At 45.7% G+C, this 22,269-nt stretch overlaps 1 protein-coding gene and 1 non-coding gene across 3 annotated transcripts in view; both read left to right on the forward strand.

Annotated features, from left to right (window-relative positions):
* Positions 1 to 15,668, forward strand: part of LOC121271071 (matrix remodeling-associated protein 8-like) — a 33,238-nt gene extending 17,570 nt beyond the window's left edge. Inside the window, exons 3-8 of one of the 2 annotated variants that reach the window (XM_041176788.1) lie at positions 21 to 365; positions 1,711 to 1,749; positions 9,734 to 10,072; positions 12,178 to 12,216; positions 12,973 to 13,084; positions 15,072 to 15,668. In XM_041176788.1, the coding sequence (XP_041032722.1) occupies positions 21 to 365; positions 1,711 to 1,749; positions 9,734 to 10,072; positions 12,178 to 12,216; positions 12,973 to 13,084; positions 15,072 to 15,246 (1,049 nt within the window). In that variant the 3' untranslated portion in view covers positions 15,247 to 15,668. The remainder of the gene's footprint in view (positions 1 to 20; positions 366 to 1,710; positions 1,750 to 9,733; positions 10,073 to 12,177; positions 12,217 to 12,972; positions 13,085 to 15,071) is intronic. The other variant, XM_041176787.1, reaches the window with a different exon arrangement.
* A 3,340-nt stretch (positions 15,669 to 19,008) lies between these two features.
* LOC121271138 lies at positions 19,009 to 19,171 on the forward strand. Its single transcript, XR_005941684.1, has one exon. It is a non-coding gene; the product is annotated as a U1 spliceosomal RNA (small nuclear RNA).
* The last annotated feature ends 3,098 nt before the right edge of the window (positions 19,172 to 22,269 follow it).

Below are 22,269 nucleotides of genomic sequence, written 5' to 3' on the forward strand. Positions count from 1 at the left end.
ATACTTTCAATCTTTTCCAGGTGACTCACCTGTCTCAGTTTCTGGGTTCCTTGGGGAGCAGGTTGTACTGCCCTGTACCTACAAAGGGAATGCCCCAGTCTCTGATTTACTGGTGATCTGGGAGACAGCCAAGGGTGAAATTTTGCAGAAGTTCATCACTGGGAACAATGATTTGACAGAACAAGATCCACGATTCAGAAACAGAACAAACCTGTTCAAAGATCAACTGGGACAAGGCAACTGGTCAGTTCTGATCTCTGACCTCAGGGAGTCAGACCAGAACCAGTATTTATGTGACATTCACAAGAGGATAGCTGTGGGTTATATAACAGAGCAAACTGATATCATCCATCTTTCTGTGACAGGTGAGAGGTTTCTGCTTCAGGTATTCTGTATGTAATCTCTGTATGGGTTTGGTAGTTCAGTGGTTATGTTAGTAGACTAGTAATACAGAGGCCTGGACTAACAATCCAGAGGATGAGAGTTCAAATCCCAGCATGGCACTTCCAGAATTTAAATTCAGTTTATTAAATAAAAATCTGGAAATATAAAGTTAGTTGTAATAAAAGTGACCCTGAAGCTGTTGGATTGTTGTAAAATCCCAACTGGTTCACGAATGTCCCTTGAGGGAAGGAAACCTGCTGTCCTTACCCAGTCCCACAGTAACCTGGTTGGTTAAGCTGGCCTAGGAGGTCAGAGGGCAGTTAAAAATGAATTGATATCAAACCATTGGAAAGAAAGAGTAGAATAAAACTGAATCATCACTAGCTTCACCCCAGGCATCGAACTAGGAAACAACACAGACAAACCCAGGCCAGTTGACATTGCAAAGTCCCCTCACTAACATCTGATGTCCAAGTTGGGAGAGCTGTCTGGCAGAGTCATATTCACAGAATTAACTCTGAATGCCAGTCTCTATCACCATCCCTGAGTATATTCTGTCCCACTGGCAGGACAGTCCCACCAGAGGTGCAGTATACAGTCCGGAGGGAGTGGTGCCGGGTATCCTCAACATTGACTGTGAACCCCATGAAGTCTCACAGCTTCAGGTCAAACACAGACCTGGAAACCTCCTGCTGATTATCACCTACTGCCCTACCTCAGCTGATGAATCAGTACTCCTCCATGCTGAACACCACTTGGAGGAAGCAGTGAGAGTGGCAAGGACACAGAATGTACTGAGTGGGGACTTCACTGTCCATCACCAAGGTGGGTCAGTAATACCATCACTGACCAAGCTGACGGAGCCCTGAAGGACAGAGCGGTCAAACTGGGTGATGGAAGGAGTTAATGGAGCTATCAAGCTGCACTCACTCTCCAGCAAAGAGCTCTGTCTGTCTCCAGATGTTGGGGTGCAGGAGGTGGGGCCCATCACACCTCTCAGGCAGCCTTTACAAGACCCAGTGCGCTTACCTTGAAAGTGTATCCCAGTAGACCCAGGATGCTGGGAGGATTCTCTCCACAGGGGGATGTAGGCTGCTGGGAATGATCCTGCTCAGGGTAACTCTGGAAAACTTCCATTCTACCCCCCACAGTTAATGCAATCCTGTTGGATTTTTCACTCTGCCGACCCTGTTCCTGACCCTTCCTGATCAGTTTGAACCAAGTCTCGTTCCTCCCATGATGTGTTTCCCTAAAGCCCGATAGAGTCTTTGAACATTTCTGCAGTTTGTTTCACACACAATACTAAACACATGATGTTTTCTTTAGAGCGACCTCAAACACCTGTACCGACCACGCTTGTACCAGGTAAATCTGTTTCTAAACTACTACATGTGTTTTCAGCTCTTACATTTGATCATGCTGGATAGACAGGTAGTAACATTGGAAGGTTTGAAATGCTGTGTGATATTTCACCAAAGAATGAGTCTGTGAGAGTGAGCCCCTTCCTGTCCCTTCCTTCCCATTGCAGTGTTCAGTTTGTTCCCAGGAACAGGAGTCACCCATTCAGACCCTGGAGTCTGTGCGATTCCCCTCTAACAATCTGCTGCTGTTCACAACTGGTCCTGTAAATCCATGTGATCCTGGATCCACACAATAGATAGGCCACAGTTTAACTGTCTCAATTCCCACTCCATAAATACTCAGTGCGTAAATCCTAGTGTTCCCAGAAAACACCATATCCCTGCTGTGGGAGTGCTGCACTGTCCGAGGCTCAGTACTGTCTGAAAATCTGGAAATCTGAAGTTAGTTGCAATAAAAGTGACCATGAAGCTGTTGGATTGTGGTAAAACCCCAATTGGTTCATTGATGTGTCTTTAGGGATGGAAACCTGCCGTCCTTACCCAGTCTGGTCGAGATGTGACTCCAGGCGTGGGGGTACTGCGCTGGCGCTCTCCCCTGATTTTCCAATCAAAAATAGAACTTAATTTCTACTTCACCCGACCTGTACGTTACAGCTTTCCTCTGAAGATACTGAACCACACTTTTCCCTGTCATTTTTGATTGACCTGCTCTCTTGCTGAATCCCTGAATATTCCCCTCCGCTTGTGTAGTAGCTTCCATCTGCCAGCAGAGGGTGGGGTTGTATCACTTTAATCACAAGATCGAGAAACGGGTTTGAGGAAGAGACACTTTGTCCCTTTTTAAATTCATTCACCCAGAGACAAATGATCTCTCCCTGCAGCAGCCAGCTGCTTCTGAAATGACTTTATCACTTGCAAGGCCAAATCAGTTTTGCAAATTTTTGTTCTCCCTGTAATTATCCTTCCCTTTAATAATTCATCCAATTTCCTTTTGATAGTTAATATTGACAGCAGCAGCAGCTGATTCACAGAATGAGTGAGGGGGGAGTACAGGATAATGTACCTGTACAGATATCACAGTATCTTTACAGTGCAGAAAGAGGACATTTGGCTCATTGTGTCTGCACTGGCTCTCTGAAAGAGCAATCTGCTTAGTCTCACTCCACTGCCTTATCCCCATAACCTTGCACATTCTCTCTTTTCAGGGAGCAATCTGATTCCCTTTAGAATACCTCGATCGAACCAGCCTCCACCACCCTTTCAGGAAGTTTGTTCCAGACTCCAACCACCCTCTGGGTGAAAAAATCTTTCCCCACATCACATTTACTACTTTAGCCAATTATTTTGTATCTGTGCCCTCTAGTTCTTGATGTTCTCCTGGGTAGGAACAGTTTCTCACTATTTACCCTGTCCTTACCCCTCAGGATCTCGAATTCCTCTGTCAAGTCTCCTCTCAGCCTTCTTTTCTCCAAGTAAATCAGTCCCAACCTCTCCAATCTATCCTCATAGCTCCAGTTCTTCATCCCAGGAATTATCCTTGTGAATCTCCTCTGTACTCTCTCCAATACCTTCCCATCCTTCCTCAAGTATGGCACCCAGAACTGGACGCAGTACTCCAGATGAGGCCTAACTAGTGTCTTATACAAGTTTAACATCACTTCCTTACTCTTGTACTCAATGCCCCTATTAATAAACCCTAAGATACTATATTCTTTATTAACTGCACTCTGGACATGCCCAGTCATCTTCAATGATCAGTGTACATATGCACCGAGATCCCTCTGTTCCTGCACCTCCTTTAGAGGATCTCCCTTTATTTTATACTCTCTCACCATATCTTTCCTGCCAAAGTGAATCAGCCCACTCTTCTCTGCATTGAACTTCATCTGCTACTTGTCTGCCCAATCTTCCAATATGTTTATGTCCTTTTGAAGTTCAGGACTATCCCCATCACAGATGACAACATTTCCATTCTTCGTATCATCTTTAAATTTTGAAATCATGCCCTGCACACCACAGCCTCGATCATTTATATATATCAGGAAGAGCAAGGGTCCCAACACTAACCCCTGAGGAACTCCACTACAAATCGTCCTTCAATCTGAAAAACAACCATTTATCACTACTCTCTGTTTCCTATCACTCAGCCAATTTCTTATCCAAGTGCCTACTTTCTCTTTTATTCCACTCAAGTCTGTTGTGTGGCACTGTATCAAATGCCTTTTGAAAATCCATATACACCACATCAACAGCATTGCCCTTATCAACCTTCTCTGTTACCTCTTCAAAACATTCCATCAAGTTAGTGAAACATGATTTTCCCCTGATGAATCCATGCTGGCTTTCCTTAATTATCCTGCACTTGTCTAAGTGATTATTGATTTCATCCCGTACTATAGTTTCCAGAAGTTTCCCTCCCATTGGTGTCAAACTGACTGGCCTGTAGTTGTCAGCTTTATCCTTGCACCCACTTTTGGACAAGGATGTAACATTCACATTTCTCCAGTCCTCTGGCTCCTCCCCTGTGCCTAAGGAAGACTGGAAAAGTATTACTAGTGCCTCTAATTTCCACTCTCACCCCTCTCAGTATCCTTGGATGCATCTCATCCAGTCCAGGTACCTTATCTATTTTAAGTAAAGATAGCCTTTCCAACACCTCCTTCCTCTCGATTGTAAGTTCTTCTAGTGTTCCAGTTACCTCCTCTCTCACCTCCGCCTGGGTAACAAGTTCTTTCTTTATAAAGACAGATGCAAAGTACTCGTTCAATACCTGCGCTATTTCCCCATCCTCCACATGCAGGTCCCTTTTCTTTGTCCCGAATCAGCCCTACTCTTCCTTTTACCATCCTTTTATTATTTAAATGCTTATAGATGTCCTTAGGATTCCCTTTTTTGTTTGCTGCCAGCCTCTTTTCATGCTCTCTCCTTGCTTTTCTTTTTAGTCCTTCACATCCTTTCTAGTCCCTCTATATTCAGTCTGATTCTCCATTGTATTTTCTACCTGACATCTGTCGTCTGTGCACTTCTTCCTTTTCATCTTTACTGCTATCTCTCTAATCATCCAGGACACTCTGGATTTATTTGTCCGACCTTTCCCCTTCAAGGGAATACATCTTGACATTGCCTGGAATACTTTTTCTTTGAAGGCGGCCCATTGTTCAGCCATTGTCTTTTCTGCCAACATTTGATTCCAACTCACTCAACTCAGATGCATTCTCATCCCATTGAAGTTTGCTTTCCTCCAATTAATTATTTCTGCTGTGGATTGTTCTCTGTCCTTTTCCATGATTAACCTAAACCTTATGATACATGGTCACTGTCCTGTAGATGCTCTCCCACTGATATTTGATCCACGTGGGCCAATTCATTTCCCCGAACCAGGTCCAAAAGTGCATGTCCTCTTGTTGGACTGGAAACATACTGCTGTAGAAAATGATCTTGAACACGTTCCAGGAACTCTTGCCCCTCTTGTGCTTTTGTACTCTTGCTATCCCAGTCTATATTTGGAGAATGGAAGACACCCGTATGATTCTCTATAACTCTTGCACCTCTCTGTAATTTCTTTTGCAAATTTGTTTCTCCACATCCCTTCCACTAGTTGGTGCTCTATATACCACACCTGTTATTGCACCTTTACAATTCCTTACCTCTAGCCAGAGAGATTCCATCCCTGACTCCTCTGGAACATCCTCTCTCTCCAGTACTGTAATGCTATCGTTAACCAATATTGTCACTCCTTCCCTGTTCCTTCCTTTCCTGTCTCTCCTAAACACCTTGTACCCAGGAATATTTAATGCCCAGTCCTGCCCTTCTTTGAGCCAGGTCTCTGTTATAGCGATAATATCATAATTCCATTTGTCAACCTGTGCCTGCGGTTCACCAATCTTATTAATCACACACCGTGCATTCACATACATGCACATTAGCTCCGATTTAGGCTTGTTTTTACTTTCCCCCCCTTATCCCGACCCCACCTAATGCCTTACCGTTGCCTACTCTAATTCTAGCACACTCTCCAGGTATCCTATCTACCTTGATGCAATTCTCTGATATATCCTCATTATGAGCTGATATTTCTCTACTTCCCACTGCCAGTTTTTCTCCTCTGCACTCTGAATTCGCGCCGCCCCTCCGGCCGCCCCAGGTTCCCATCCCCCTGCCAATCAAGTTTAAACCTTCCCCAACAGCACGACCAAACGCACTGGTGAGGATATTAGGGTCCCTTCACCCCACTCCACCCCACCCCACTAGGGCCATCTGTCACTTGCTTATCCTACTTTCTACCATTAATGTCACCATTAGCACATCCTTTAGCTAATATCACTGTCATCAACACCCCTTTGTCCTTTTGCTTATGATATCTTTGGCAATCTCTCCTTTGCCTCCACCTATCACTGGCCCTCTATCCAGCTCCACCTGTCCCACCCCCCGTTAAACAGCTTATATTTTACCACATTTCTATTCCTCTTTAGTTCTGATGAAGAGTCAAACGGACTCGAAACATTAACTCTGTCTTCCTCTCCACAGATGCTGTCAGACCTGCTGAGTTTTTCCAGCAATTTTTGTTTCAGATTTCCAGCATCCGCAGTATTTTGCTTTTATTTTATGGAATTTTTAGTTATGTTTCTGAGCCCCACCTTCCTGTCCCTCAGATGCAAAACTCTGAGGATTCCTGCTTCCCACTAGCATTAGTGTGTCTGGAATTCTGTGTGGAAAGTCTTGGTACAATTATAACTGAACCCTCCTGTTGGGAAACTGACGGGATTGGGTACAACGCTGGTTGAAGTCAGTGGAGAGTAACATTGATCCAGGTGTACACCGACATTCCACCCAATCCTGTAGAAAAATTGAATTTTAAAAACATTTTGAGATTTTCTTTGTTCAAAGTGTGACTTTGAGAATTTTCCATTTTAAAAAGAATGGCAAGAATTATACTCTCTGCACAGGGAACTTGTCATTATAAATAGTATATTCCTGAGCTTTAACCTGCCCACAGAAATGAAAGCAGTGAGTTACTGATCAGTGCTTCTTGCAAATCGAGGATCGCAGTGTAACCACGTGAAGCCTCGTCTGTAATGTACAATCAGGGAGGTTATATCTGTGGATAAATACTTTCAATCTTTCCCTGGTGACTCGCCTGTGCCAGTTTCTGGGTTCCTTTGGGAGCAGCTTGTGCTCCCTGTACCTACAAAGGGAATGTCCCAGTCTCAGATTTACTGGTAGCCTGGGGGATATCTGAGTGTGAAATTTGTCAATGGGAATGGGAAGTGACAGGACAAGACCCACAGTTCAGAAACAGAACAAACCTGTTCACTGATCAACTGGAACAAGGCAACTGGTCAGTTCTAATCTCTGACCAGAACCAGGATCAGTGTCAGATTTACAAGAGAACAGGTGCAGGATTACACTGGGAGCACACTGATCACATCCATCTTTCTGTAAGAGGTGAGAGGTTTCTGTTTCAGGTGTTCTATATTTAATCTCCGATTTTATGGGTTTGGTAGTGCAGTGATTATATTACTAGACTAGAAATCCAGAGGCCTGGACTAATAATCCAGACAATATGAATTCAGATCCACTATGGCACTTTAAGTAATAAACTGAATTTAAATTTAAAATCTGGGAAATATAAAGTTGGTCCCAATAAAAGTGACCCTGGAGCTGTTGGATTGTTGTAAAAGCCCAACTGGTTCACAAATGTCCCTTTAGTGAAGGAAACCTGCCGTCCATACCCAGTCTGGTCTCTGTGTGACTCCAGCCCCACATTAACCTGGTTGACTTTTAACTGTCCTCTGACTTACTCGGTCACTTCAATCAGGTTGTATCAAACCGTGAGACAGAAAAAACGGAACGAAACTGAACGGATTACTGGTTGAGACCCAGGTATCGAATCAGGAAACAACAAAGACACACCCAGCCCAGTCAACTCTGCAAAGTTCCTTCACTAACATCTGGGGACTAGTGTCCAAGTTGGGAGAGCTGTGTGACATAGTCATACTCTCAGAATCAGCCCTACATCTCAGACTCCTCTATCACCATCCCTGGGCATGTCCTGTCCCACCGGCAGGACAGACCCAACAAAGGTGTGGGCACAGTGATATACAGTCAGGAGGGAGTGACCCCGGGAATCGTCAACATTGAATTCAGTGGAGAATCATATTGATCTGGGTTCAAACAGGTGACCCATCCAACCTCATTGCATTCCCAGCCAAAAAATGTTATTTTTTTAAAATTCCCCCTCTCTCTTTCAGCAGGTTGTTAGCTTTAATTGAAGGGAGGCTGCTGCTGGTCAGTGCCCAGTTATCTCGATTGGAAAGCATGTATCGATCACATTGTGGTACAGTGTTTGTGTGCACGGAGCTGTGGGGTGGCCTGGTGTGTGTGTGATTATTGATATCTAACCTCCCACATCCCTCCAGGACTAGAATTAACCAGGGATCTGTTTGTAGTGGGGTTGGTTCTGAAACACTAGATGCCAGTGATCTCTGCTGTTAATTTTGTTAGTGTGTTCCAGTCCCTAACCCTAAACCTAACCCTAACCCTAACGCGGTCTCCTTACTTAAGGAGAGATATACTTGCATTGGAGGCAGTTCAGAGAATGTTCACTCGGCTGATTCCTGGGATGAAGGGGTTTGTGTTAGGAGGAAAGGTTGAGCAGGCTGTCCCTGTATCCGTTGGAGTTTAGGGGAATGGGAGATGATCTTATTGAAACAGATCAGATTCTGAGGGAGTTTGATAGGATAGACACTGAAAGGATATTTCCCCTTGTAGGGGAATCTGGAACTATGGGGTACAGTTTAAGAATAAGATGTCTGGTATTTAAGATGGAAATGAGGAATTTCTTCTCTAAGGGTTGTTAGACTTTGGAATTCTCTTCCCCGGAGAGCAGTGAAGGCTGGCTCATTGAATATAACCAAGGCTGAGTTAGACAGAATTTTGATTGACAAGGGGGCACAGGCATGAAAGTGGAGTTAAGGCCACAATCAGATCAGCCATGATCTTATTAAATGAGACAGCAGGCTTGAGGGGCCAAATGGCTTACTCCTGCACCTGTATCCTCTGACCTTGTAATCTTGAGGGTGGTGAGAATACACACTGCCTCAATCCTTTTCAGACCAGTGGAGAGATGGTAATAGTGGCACTGTCACAGGACTAGGAACCCAGAGGCCCAGACTAATGCTCTGGGGACATGAGTTCAAATCCCACCATGGCAACTAGTTAATAAATCTATGATAATATTATCATAATATATAATAATACAAACCTACAATATATGAAACTGTTATTGATTTTAGTAAAAAGCCATCTGGTTTATGAATGCCCTCTTATGAAGCGAAATCTGCTGTCCTGACTTTGTGACTACAGACCCAGACAGCAATGTGGTTGACTCTGAATTGTCCTCTGAAGTAGCCGAGCAAGCCACTCAGATCAAGGACCATTCGGGGTGGACAACAAATTCTGGACCTGCCAGCGATGCCCACATCCCATGAAAGAATAAAGAAAGTAAATCAGGTTCTGCCTCAAACCCCTACCCAGTGTATTCGACCGTCATTCCCTCCCACCCCCAAGCTGTCCAAACCCCTTCCTACTTCCTTGGGAACCCCCACCCCACCTGTTCATGTCATTACATTTCAGGGTCATTTTTCAGCTGCTGAGCTCCACCTCACATTGTGTACCCCCGGTCTCTGAATTCCTCCCAAGGACAGGTGACCAATATACTGATGAGTTCTCCCAGCTTGTGTATAAATGGAAAACGTGATTTTTCTGCTCTGTCCATCTGCTCTGTGTGAACAAATATCCAGCACAAGCTGGGTTTAGTTGAAGGCCTTAATACCTGAGCTTTAACCTTCCCACAGAAATGAAAGCTGTGAGTTACTGATCAGTGCATCTTGCAAATTGAGCATCGCAGTGTACCCACGTGACGCTTGGGATGTGATGTACCAGCAGGGAGGTTATCTCTGTGGATAAATGCTTTCAATCTTTTCCAGGTGACTGGTCAGTTTCTGGGTTCCTTGGAGAGCAGATTGTGCTGCCCTGTTCCTACAAAGGGAATGTCCCAGTCTCAGATTTACAGGTGATTTGGGGAATATCAAGATCTGAAATTTTACACAAGTTTGTCGATGGCAATGATGATTTGACAGAACAAGACCCACGGTTCAGAAACAGAACAAAACTGTTCAAAGATCAATTGGAGCAAGGCAACTGGTCAATTCTGATCTCTGACCTCAGGAAGTCTGACAAGAAAATGTATGAGTGTCAGATTTACAAGAAGAAAGAGGAGGTCCATTATTTAGTGAAATCTGATGTCGTCCATCTCTTTGTGTTGGGTAAGAAGCTTTTGTTTCAGGTATTCTGTATTTAATTTTTTTTTAAATTTTATGCTCTCCCCACCCCCACTAGAGCTATACCTTGAGTGCCCTACCATCCATTCTTAATTAGCACATTCGTTTACATAATATCACCAACTTTAACTTTAAAAAATTTTTTTTTTAAATCTTTTATGCTCTCCCCACCCCCACTAGAGCTATACCTTGAGTGCCCTACCATCCATTCTTAATTAGCACATTCGTTTAGATAATACCACCAGCTTTAACACCTATGTGTTCTTTTGTACTATTGTTGTTGACATCTTTTGATGATCTGCTTCTATCACTGTTTGTTTGTCCCTACAACCACACCCCCCCCTCCACTTCTCTCTCTCTCTCTCTCTCTCTCTCTCTCTCTCCGCCCCCCACACACACACCTTTAACCAGCTTATATTTCAACTCTTTCTTGGACTCGAACTCAAGTTCTGTCGAAGGGTCATGAGGACTCGAAACGTCAACTCTTTTCTCCTCCGCCGATGCTGCCAGACTTGCTGAGTTTTTCCAGGTAATTCTGTTTTTGTTTTTGTTTTGGATTTCCAGCATCCGCAGTTTTTTTGTTTTTAATTCTGTATTTAATCCCTGATTTTATGGGGTTGGTGGTTAAATTACTAGATGAGTAATCCAGAGGCCTGGAGTAATAATTCAGAGAATGAAATCCCCCCATGGCACTGTCAGATTTTAAATTCAGTTCTTTAAATACAAACCTGGAAATATCAATTTGGTCCCAGGAAAAGTGACCCTGAAGCTGTTGGATTGTTGTAAAACCCCAACTGGTTCACTAATGTCTCTTTAGGGAAGGAAACCTGCCGTCCATACCCAGTCTGGTCTCTATGTGACTCCAGTCCCACGTTAACCTAGTTGCTTATTAACTGACCTGTATCGGTTTGTATCTAAGGCTGGAGAGCAAAACAGGATAAAACTGAATGGATCACTGGCTGTGACCCAGGTATTGAATCAGGATACAACAAAGACACACCCAACCCAGTCGACTCTGCAAAGTCCCTTCACTAACACCTGGGAACTGCTGTCCAAGTTGGGAGAGCTGTCTGGCAGAGTCATTCTCACAGAATTAACCCCACATCCCAAACTCCTCTATCACCATCCCTGGGTATGTCCTGTCACATGGTGGGGGCACAGTGGTATGCAGTCCGGAGTCAGTGGCACTGGGAATCCTCAACATTGCCTCTGAACCCCATGAAGTTTCACAGCTTCAGGTCAAACATGGACCTGGAAACCTCCTGCTGATTATCAGCTACTGCCCTCCCTCAGCTGATGAATCAGTACTCCTCCATGCTGAACACCACTTGGAGGAAGCAGTGAGAGTGGAAAGGACACAGAATGTACTGAGTGGGGACTTCACTGTCCATCACCAAGGGTGGCTCAGTAATACCATCACTGAGCGAGCTGGCTGAGCCCTGAAGGACAGAGCGGTCAAACTGGGTGATGGAAGGAGTTAACGTTGCTATCAAGCTGCACTCGCTCACCAATGCACTCACCGCACACACCAAGTGGTGTTCAACATGGAGGAGTCCTGATTCATCAGCTAAGGGAGGGCAGTAGGTGATAAGCAGCAGGAGGTTTCCAGGCCCATTGTTGACCGAAAGCTGCCAGAGTTCATGGGCTTTAGACCAATGTGGAGGATTCCAGTGATCACTCCCCACAGCACTCACTCTCCAGAAATGTGTTCCATCTGGCTCCAAATGTCGGGGTGCAGGAGGTGGGGCCCATCACACCTCTCAGGCAGCCTTTACAAGACCCAGTGCGCTTACCTTGAAAGTGTATCCCAGTAGACCCAGGATCCTGTGGGGATTCTCTCCACAGGGGGATGTAGGTTGCTGGGAATGATCCTGCTCAGGGTAACTCTGGAAAACTTCCATTCTACGCCCCACAGTTAATGCAATCCTGTTGGATTTTTCACTCTGCCGACCCTGTTCCTGATCCTTCCCGATTAGTTTGATCCGGGTCTTGTTCCTCCCTGGATGTGTTTCCCTAAAGCCCAAAAAAGTCTTTGAACATTTCTGCAGTTTGTTTCACACACAATACTAAACACATGTTGTTTTCTTTAGAGCGACCTGAAACACCTGTACCGACCATGTCTGTACCAGGTAAATCTGTTTCTAAACTACTGCATGTGTTTTCAGCTCTTACATTTGAACATGCTGCAGAGACAGGTAGTAACATGGGAAGGTTTGAAATGCTGTGTGATATTTCACCATAGAATGATTCTGTGAGAGTGAGTGGTGTGGGTCACTGTTACCTGTAAGTGGCCCTGAAACTACCTAGAAATGTTATTTCTGTTTGAGTCTCACCTTCCTGTCTCTCAGATACAAAACTCTGAGGTTTCTTGCTTCCCACTAGCATTCTGGAATTCTGTGTGGAAAGTCTTGGTACAATTATAACCAAACCGTACTGTTGGGAAAGTGAAGGGATTGGGTGTACCACTGGTTGAAGTCAGTGGAGAGTAATATTGTCCCAGGTGTAAATCCGCGTTACACCCAATCCCGTGGCTTTCCTGATCTGCAAATTAGTTTAAAATTCCCGCTCTATTTCAATGGACTGTTGGGTTTAATTGGAAGGAGTTGCTGCGGGTCAGTGTCCAGTTATCTCAATTGGAAAGCATGTATCCATCACATTGCGGGACAGTGTGTGTGTGTGCAGGAAGCTGTGGGGTGGCCTGGTGTGTGTGTGATTATTGTATCTAACCTCCCACATCCCTCCAGGTCCAGAATTAACCAGGGATCTGTTAGTACTGGGGATGGTTCTGAAACACTAGGTGCTGAAGGTCTCTGCTGTTAATTTTGTTACTGTGTCCCAGTCTGTTAATATCTTCATTCTGTCTCTACATCATGTACTTTGTACAGGAGTACGGTCTGGATTTGGATTTGGAATTGGAGTTGGAGTTGCTGTTAGTTTTTTTGCTGGAGTTTTGCTTTCTGGAATTGTGTTTTGTGTATTCCAAAGGCGACCAAAATGGTGAGTTCTAGAATGTTTCATGGTTTCCATTTTAATCCTGTTTTTGTTTTATAATGTTTTCTTAAATGTTGCTGACACCTCAACCTGTCCATTTACTGAGCAGTGAGAATGCTTCAATCCACCCTATCATTGAGCAGCATTATCCAATCACTTCCAGCTTGTCATCCTGCGCAGTCCGGTGCGAGTGCCCTTCCGCTGGCTCTCTGCCCGGCTGCAGGATGGCGCAGAGACTGAGTACTGCTTTCTGGGCCATAACTCCGGGATGGACGGTGGGATTGACACATGGTCAACAGCTGCTTGTGGGGCTTTTGTTATGAGGAGACGTTGAGTAGGTTGGGCCTGTACTCATTGGAATTTAGAAGAATGAGAGGCAGCCTTATTTGAACATAAAAGATTCTTCAAGGGTTTTGTCAGGGTAGAAGCGGTGAGGTTGTTTCCCCTTGTGGGAGAGTCTAGGACCAGACGGTATACTCTCAGAGCAAGGGGTCGCCTGTTTAATACAGAGCTGAGGAGGAATTTCTTCTCTGAGGGTTGTGAATCTGCAGAGGTCTGTAGAGGCTGGGTCGTTAAGTATATTCAAGGCTGAGATAGATTTTTAATCCGTAAAGGAATCGGGGGTTATGGGGAACAGGCAGGGAAGTGGAGTTCAGGATTATCAGATCAGCCATGATCTCATTGAATGGCAGAGCTGACTTGATGGGCTGAATGGCCTATTTCTGCTCCTGCATCTTATGGTCTTATGCCTTGGCTGGCTACGGAAAACAGTAGCTGTGCGCTGCCCACAGTGCATTGCCTGGCCGAGCTAGAGCCCAGAGACCGGAAACTGGTTTTCAGTGAATAATTTCGGCGTGCTGTGCCCGAACACTTCGCTGCACAGGAGGCTGCTAGACAGCCGAGCAGGCAGTTTAACATCTCAGCTGAAAGACAGCACTTCCAACAGTTCAGCACTCACTCGCTCACTCCCCCCCTTTCCCCCCACTCCCCTATTGTTTGGGGGGTCCCGTGCCACAAGGGTTTGATTGCAAATCTGCCGCTGTTCATCCTTGAATTTATTTAGGACTGTGATAGACAGATTTTAACATTCTCACCCTTTTATCAAACATTCTGTGGCCTCACTCCTCCCCATGTGTAACCTCCTTCAGCCCCACAACCCTCAGATCTCTGCACTCCTCCAATTCTGGTGTTTTCAGACTCCCTGATTTTCCATCGCTACATCATTGGTGGCTGAGCCTTTAGCTGCCTGGGCCCAAACTCTGGAATTCCCTCCCTCAACCTCTGCCTGTCTGTGTGTGTCTGTGTCTGTCTCTCTTCCTTACCTCCCAACAACACCATTTGCTCCTTAATGCCTAACTCACTGCCTGAACCCTTGTGTAGCTCAATGTCAAATTTTGTTTCATAAGCATTTAGGATATGTTCTGTTCAAGGTTCTATATAAACACAAGTTGTTGTTGTTCAGTCTCCTCCTGTATTTTCCAAACCACCGCCTTTTAACCCGGATATTAGATGATTCAGTCACTGGGAAGGCCATCTCGAATTCCCTTCGTACACTCAATATCCACATCTCCGTGCTCACCGCCTGTCTCCACATACACCCCTTGCAGTGGGAGCAGAAACTATTGTAGGGTTCTCTAACTCTATCCTCTGGCCCTCCCTCTATCGGTCAGCACAGCTCCTGTGGAGTGTCCAGCTCTTGCCCATTGCCTCCCCTATGAGCCTCCTCTCCTCTATACTCTGTGCTCCATCACCATGCAGCTCCTGTGACCCATTTTCCAGCTGCCATTGGTACCCAGGATGTTGAGTGTAATTTAATCGGGACTGTGCTCCTGAACGGCTCCTTCACACACTTGTCCAAAGTGTTGGATTCTTTTAATGTCACCTGAACTCTGCTGGTTTTTCTGTCCTAGGAAACAAAATAGACACCAGAACACAAAATAGACACCAGAACACTCAAAATGAAGTTGTCACAGTAATGGTTTTTCTCTCCTAGGAATTGTGTTCAAAATCGACACTCCAACAATCGAAATGAAGGACCTAATGATGTCCCTTTGACAGGGGTGAGCTGTCCAGGTGAAGCATGGGGCCTTGTGACAACAGCACCTGAGCATCAGGATGGAGTGGCTGGAGAAGAAAACCTTCTGGGGAACGGGACTCTCCAGCACTAACTGAGTTTCCCCTGCACTGAGCCTGTGTCAGGGAGGGGACAATCAGGCCAGTATTGTGGTTATCCAGTGATTCCTGGTGGAATGTCTGAGCTCAGGATTGGGATTAACAATCACTTCCCACTTTGCACAAACCGTCCTGATCAGCACAATCTCAGGAGGGATTCAGATTCTAGATGGTTCACAGATTGAAACTGTTTCTTGCCTGAAATTATATAGATACATTCGGTATATTTTAATTTTGTCTTTTTTATATGCAGTTTTTTGTGGCAAACAGTGAGTGGTCATATTTTACAAGGGATGTATAAAATTGCTAATGTAAATATTTTCTGAATGTGTCTATACGTTTCTGTCAGGTTTATTTTTTACTTTTCTACATGTTGTTGTTGATCCAAAGTCTAATTAAAGATAAACTGCTGCTGAAATGATGCTTAACGACTCTGTGGTCACTGCCTGAACAGAGGTCATGCTGTCTGCAGGCAGTAAGTCTCCCAATGTGAGATGTGAATGAGATTGGCTGAAGACTGGTATCTGTGATTGTGGGAACTTCCGGAGGCCAGGAATGATCATGCAGTCAGCCTTTCTGGTGATTGGGCATTAGGGGAAGGGGAGGTGTGGGGAGAGGGATTGGGAGGGAGGGAGTGTGTGATTTCCCTTCACCTTTCCTGGGGTGGAAGTGGTATTGGCATGAACAAGCAGAGCAATTCAACTTCTTCAGGGGTGGAGACCCTTACACAGACACGGAGAGAAAATACAGGAACATGGAGTTAGTATTCACACATCGAGATAGCAACTGAATAATGACAGGAGTCCAGACTTGTTCCTGAACCTCGTCATGAACAAGTTATATTTTATAATGTTAAAGGTGTTTTATAAATGTCCCAAGGTGCTTCACAGGAACATGCTAAAAGAGAATTTGATACCAAACCACATCTGGAGATATTAGGTCAGAGGATGAAAATGAGATCAGTTTTCCAGAGCTTGGGGCCCAGACAACTGAATTGCAGACACCTTTTAAGGAAAAATTCTCTTTTAATATAAATGTAGTTACATTGCAGCCCCCAAATCACAAATTCTCTTTGGCTGCCAGTTTCTCCTCCTGCCTCCATCCTTCTCCACCTGGCTGAACTTGTTCTCACCTTTAACTCCACTCACTCACTGCACATCAAAGGTGTGAGCTATGAGCACCCACGTGGACACTAGCTCTGCCGGCCTTTTAGTAGGATATGTGGAACTTTCCTTGGTCCAGTCCTACTCAGGCCTCATCCCCCACCTCTTTTACTTCTACGTTGATGATGATGACTGAATTGGTGCTGCTTTAGACTCTCACCCTGAACTGGAAAATTTCTTCAACTCTGCTTTCATTTTCCACCCTTTCCTCACCTTCACACAGTCCATTTCCAACTCTTGCTTTCCTCAAATTCTCTGTCAGCATTTCTGGGGATAGTCTGTCAAAGAATATTCACTAGAATCCCACCCAATCCCGCAGCTACCTCGACGATAGTTCTCACAAGTTTCTCCCACTTGGTAACATCTGTTCTGATCGTACAACTGATCTTTTTCCTCAACCTATTCCCTAACACTGCGGTTAACAAGGCCCTCAACCCAATTCCACCACTTATTCTCTCACCCCTCTGACCCCCCCCACCCCCACCCCCCCCCCCGCCCACTGAAGACCACGTTAGGAGTCCCCTTGTCCTCACCTTCCACCCCACCAGTCTAGAGTGGGGTTTAAACCCACAACCTTCAGACTCTGAGTGAGTGTGTTACCCACTGAGTCATGGCTGACATGTGGGATACCTGCAGCCCTCTGTTAGCCCCACATTAACATCCATCCTTCATCTGTGAGAGTTTTGACAGAGGGGATTTAATTTCACAAGGTTTAATCCTCAATGTGGATCCTCACTCAGGGTAAGTGAGGGTTGGAACATTTGACCAGCTGTGTTGTAGCCCTTTCTCTGTGACTACATTCACTGTGTAGGAAGACTCGCTGCTGGGAGCAGAGCCTTGTTACACAACTCCTTTAGATTCAGCAGCTTATTTAACATTGCATCAAAGCCTGATCCTGATGTCCGGCAGGAGTTTCCAGACAGGGACCAGGACAGGAATGTCAACAAGTCATTCCCCTCTCTCACTCTGAGCACTGAGATCAATATTAGCTGCTGCTCTGGCTGAGGCATCTTTTCCCTCTGGGGTCCAGATGGTCCTTTAGCCAGATCCACATGAGGGGATATTAGGGGCAAAAACATATTCAAAGTTTTAGGCAGATTCTCAAAGAAGGGAAGAGAGATGTGGGGAGGTTTAATCTGGCATCGCAGTGAATCTGGTGTCGGCCAGAATTTCATGCTCAGCTCTCTGGAGCCTCTCTGTGAACTCACGACCTTCAGACTCAGAGCTATCCACTGAACCAAAGGGGAGCGGGGGAGTTTGGGGAGGTTTCAGTCCCTCACACCACCGGGTCCCTTACACACTGTATGGTACAGGGGAATAGGCAGGGCTGTGCATCCCACACTGGGAACATCCATTTCAAACACATCAGAAATAGGAGCAGGAGGAGGCCTTTCAGCCCCCAACACCCTTTCCCCCCTCATTAAGATCATGCCTGATCTTGTACATCAACTCCATTTTCCACCTGATCATCACATCCTGGAATTCTCTTCGAGTCAAAATCTCTCAGCCTTGAATATACCGGTTGGCTTTCACATCTCCTGGGATCCAATTCAGGACAGCATTGATTCAGTGCTGAGTGTCTGTATTAAAATCCAACAATGACTTAGTGGGAACACTCTCACTTCTGAATCCCATTCCAGAGACATGAGCCCCATATCCAGTCTAACATTCCCAGTGCAATACTGAAGGAGTGCTGCACTGTCGGAGCGTCAGCACTGTAGGAGTTCTGCACTGTTGGAGTTTCAGTACTGAGGGAGCACTGCACTGTTGGAGGGTCAGTACTGAGGGAGTGCTGCATTGTCGGAGGATCAGTACTGAGGGAGTGCTGCACTGTCACAGGGTCAGTACTGAGGGAGTGCTGCAATGTCGGTGGGTCAGTACTGAAGGAATGCTGCACAGTTGGAGCGTCAGTACTGAGGGAGTGCTGCATAATGAGACGGTCAGTACTGAGGGAGTGCTGCACTTTTGGAGGGTCAGTAATGAGGGAGTGCTGCACTGTTGGAGGGTCCTCATGTCTGGAGAGCTGAACTGTTGGATATGCTGTTGTTCGGATGAAACATTAAATCGAAGCCTGTCTGTTCTCTCAGAGAAATGAGAAAAATCCCATGGTCACTATTTGGAAGTTAAACGGAGGGAGTTTTCCCGTAGACCTGGACCCAATATTTATCCCTAAACCAACATCATTAAAAACAGGTGATCTGCTTTTGTCCTGACCCAGCATTTGTGGGAGCTTAAAAACAAAACTAAAAATACCTGGAAAAACTCAGCAGGTCTGGCAGCATCTGCGGAGAGGAACAAAGTTAACGTTTCGAGTCCGTAGGACTCTGTATGACTATGGGAGCTTGCTGTGCACAAATTCACTACCGCATTTCATGCATTACCATGGTTCAAAAACATTCATTTCGCAGTTTGTATATTATTTTATTGTAAATAGTAAAGTATGTTGTTGATTATAAATCACTTTGGGAGATCTTGTGGCCATGAAAGCTGCTATATCAATGCAAGTCTTGTCATCAAAGACGCTCAATAATCTCCCTGCAATACTGGCTTTTGTTCACCTGGTGGCGCTGGTGCTCAGCAGCGGCATCAAGTGACTGACTCCCTGGCTGGGGAGAGACCATGATCATGAAACTGGTTCTCCCAGGACGAGGCCAGCCCATTGCACTTCGGGTGTGCTGACACCTGCGATGTCCCCAAATGCGGGATACTCGACTGCAAAATTTATGGTAGTGGGGGACTGCGTTCGTGCTCTCCCCAGGAAAAAAAGAAACCCTTTAATACAGGAACCAGACTCTGGGTTTATCTGACTGAACCCCTTTAATACAGGAACCAGACTCTGGGTTTATCTGACTGAACCCCTTTAATACAGGAACCAAACTCTGGGTTGATCTGGCCGGATGTTATTCCCTCAAAAGGGAAATATTGGGCAAACTAAATCCAGAATTCCCTGGATGAAAAAAGATAGAAATTCAGATCAGAAGAGAAATCTTTGATTATGACTGGTGTGGGGTAGAAAATGCAATCAAAAGGATCTCCAGGGAGGTGGAAGAGGAATTAAGAGAAGCAAAGAGGGAGTATGAAAAGAGACCGGCAGCTGACGTAAAAGAGAATCGCAAAGTCTTCAATGGGAAATAGACAGTAAAAAGGTGGTTACAGCGGGAGTCGGTGCAATGAGGGACAAGAAAATGGATATGAACATGGATGCAGAGGCCATGAACGAGATATTAAGTAAATACTTTGCAACCAAGGTGGCAACAAAAACACCGTAGACAAGAAATCTCCAGTCAATAAAGCGACAGACAAGAAATCTCCAGTCAATAAAGGGAGAGAAGAAATCTCCAGTCAATAAAGCGACAGACAAGAAATCTCCAGTCAATAAAGCGACAGACAAGAAATCTCCAGCCAATAAAGCGACAGACAAGAAATCTCCAGTCAATAAACCGACAGAGAACGAAATGATCAGCCAGAAAGCAACAAGACCAAACAAGTCAGTGAAGAAAGCAGCGCTTCAGGGAACATCTCCTGTGAAGATGGTCACGGGTGGAAAGGCTTTAAAAAAAGTGAATAACTCGAAGGCGCAGCTCACAGTGAAAGGAACAAAGACTAAGAAAGCAGTGTCCGGAAGGAAGTGAAAGAGGCCGTGCAGATTGCAAAGAGCTGAACCCAGAGGCTCTTCTCAGAGTCTCCCAGGTCTCTCAGGAAATAGCTGATCCCCGGATCCAATGATTCCTGTCCCGGGACTGGGAGCAGATTTCAGATAGAAATGAATTTGAGTCGATCCAGGATTGCCGGTCACTCGGTGACGTGTTGTACACCCAGTCCCTTCCCCACCTCCCGCCAGTCTCTCCAATAAAACAGGGGGGGGGGGGGGTGGTGGTGTCCATGTCCCATCACTGGCTCTCTATGGGGCTGTGCAGAGACCGAGTACTGCTTTCCAGTCCATAGCTACAGGCCAGACAATCGGATTGGCTCACTTAAGCGGTGAGTACAGGTGCTGACCGAGCTGCGCAGTCCGGTGCGAGTGCCCTGCCGCTGGCTCTCTGCCCGGCTGCAGGATGGCGCAGAGACCGAGTACTGCTTTCTGGGCCATAATTCCGGGATGGACGGTGGGATTGACACATGGTCAACAGCTGCTTGTGGGGCTTTTGTTATGAGGAGAGGTTGAGTAGGTTGGGCCTGTGCTCATTGGAATTCAGATGAATGAGAGGTGACCTTATTTGAACAGGGTAGATGCTGAGAGGTTGTTACTCCTTGTGGGAAAGTCTAGGACCAGAGGGCATAATCTCAGAGCAAGGGGTCACACAGCCGAGCAGGCAGTTTAACATCTCAGCTGAAAGACAGCACTTCCAACAGTTCAGCACTCACTCACTCATTTTGGTATCTCCCCCCCCCCCCCACTCCCCTGTCGTTTGGGGGGTCCCGTGTCTCAAGGGTTTGATTGTAAATCTGCCGCTGTTTATCCTTGTATTTATTTAGGACTGAGATAGACAGATTTTAACATTCTCACCCTTTTATCAAACATTCTGTGGCCTCACTCCTCCCCATGTGTAACCTCCTTCAGCCCCACAACCCTCAGATCTCTGCACTCCTCCAATTCTGGTGTCTTCAGACTCCCTGATTTTCCATCGCTACATCATTGGTGGCTGAGCCTTTAGTTGCCTGGGCCTGAACTCTGGAATTCCCTCCCTCAACCTCTGCCTGTCTGTGTGTGTGTCTGTGTCTGTGTCTGTCTCTCTTCCTTACCTCCCAACAACACCATTTGCTCGTTAAAGCCTACCTCACTGCCTGAATCCTTCTGTAGCTTTTGTTTTGTAAGCACTTGGGGTATGTTCTGTTAAAGGTTCTATATAAATGCAAGTTGTTGCTGTTCAGTCTCCTCCTACACTTTTCAAACCACCGCCCTTTAACCCGGATATTTGATGATTTAGTCACTGGGAAGGCCATCTTGGATTCCCTTGTTTCACTCAATATCCACATCTCCATGTTCACTGCCTGTCTCCACATACACCCCTCGCAGTGGGAGGAGGGACGATTGCAGGATTTCTAACTCTATCCACTGACCCTCCCTCTGTCGGTCAGCACAGCTCCTGTGGAGTGTCCACCTCTTGCCCATTGCTTCCCCTATAAGCCTCCTCTCCTCTACACTCTGTGCTCCATCACCGTGCAGCTCCTGTGACCAATTTTCCAGCTGCTATTGGTACCCAGGATGTTGAGTGTAATTTAATTGGTCTGTGCTCCTGAACGGCTCCTTTACACACTTGTCCAAAGTGTTGGATTCTTTTAATGTCGCCTGAAATCTGCTGGTTTTTCTCTCCTGGGAAACAAAGTAGACACCATATCAATCAAAATGAAGCATCTTACGTTGTCGCAGAGGTGACCTGTTGGGGTGATGCACGGGGCCTTGTGACAACAGCACCTGAGCAGCAGGATGGAGCTGCTGGAGAACAAAACCTTCTGGGGACCAGGGCTGTCCAGCACTAACTGAGTTTCCCCTGCACTGAGCATGTGTCAGGGAGGGGAAAATCAGGCCAGTATTGTGGTTATCGAGTAATTCCCGGTGTAAAGGCTGAGCTCAGGATTGGGATCAACAATCACTTCCCACTTTGCACAAACCGTCCTGACCAGCACAATCTCAGGAGGGAATCTCCCAGTGGAAGTATTCTCCATTTACTAGAAAAGCTCTCCAAGTATTTCATTCTCTGCATTATCTCTCTGCATTCCTGTTACAGACTGTGTCTAAACCTAGTCTCAGGAATGTACAGGACCATCTTTAGCTGTGTAACCCATTGATCACTCCCTGTGTGAGATGGTAACTTCCTATTGATGAGTGAGTGGGAACATCAGGTAATTTCTGAA

The sequence above is a fragment of the Carcharodon carcharias genome, chromosome 29 (assembly GCF_017639515.1).
Source record: "Carcharodon carcharias isolate sCarCar2 chromosome 29, sCarCar2.pri, whole genome shotgun sequence".
Lineage (NCBI taxonomy): Eukaryota > Metazoa > Chordata > Chondrichthyes > Lamniformes > Lamnidae > Carcharodon > Carcharodon carcharias.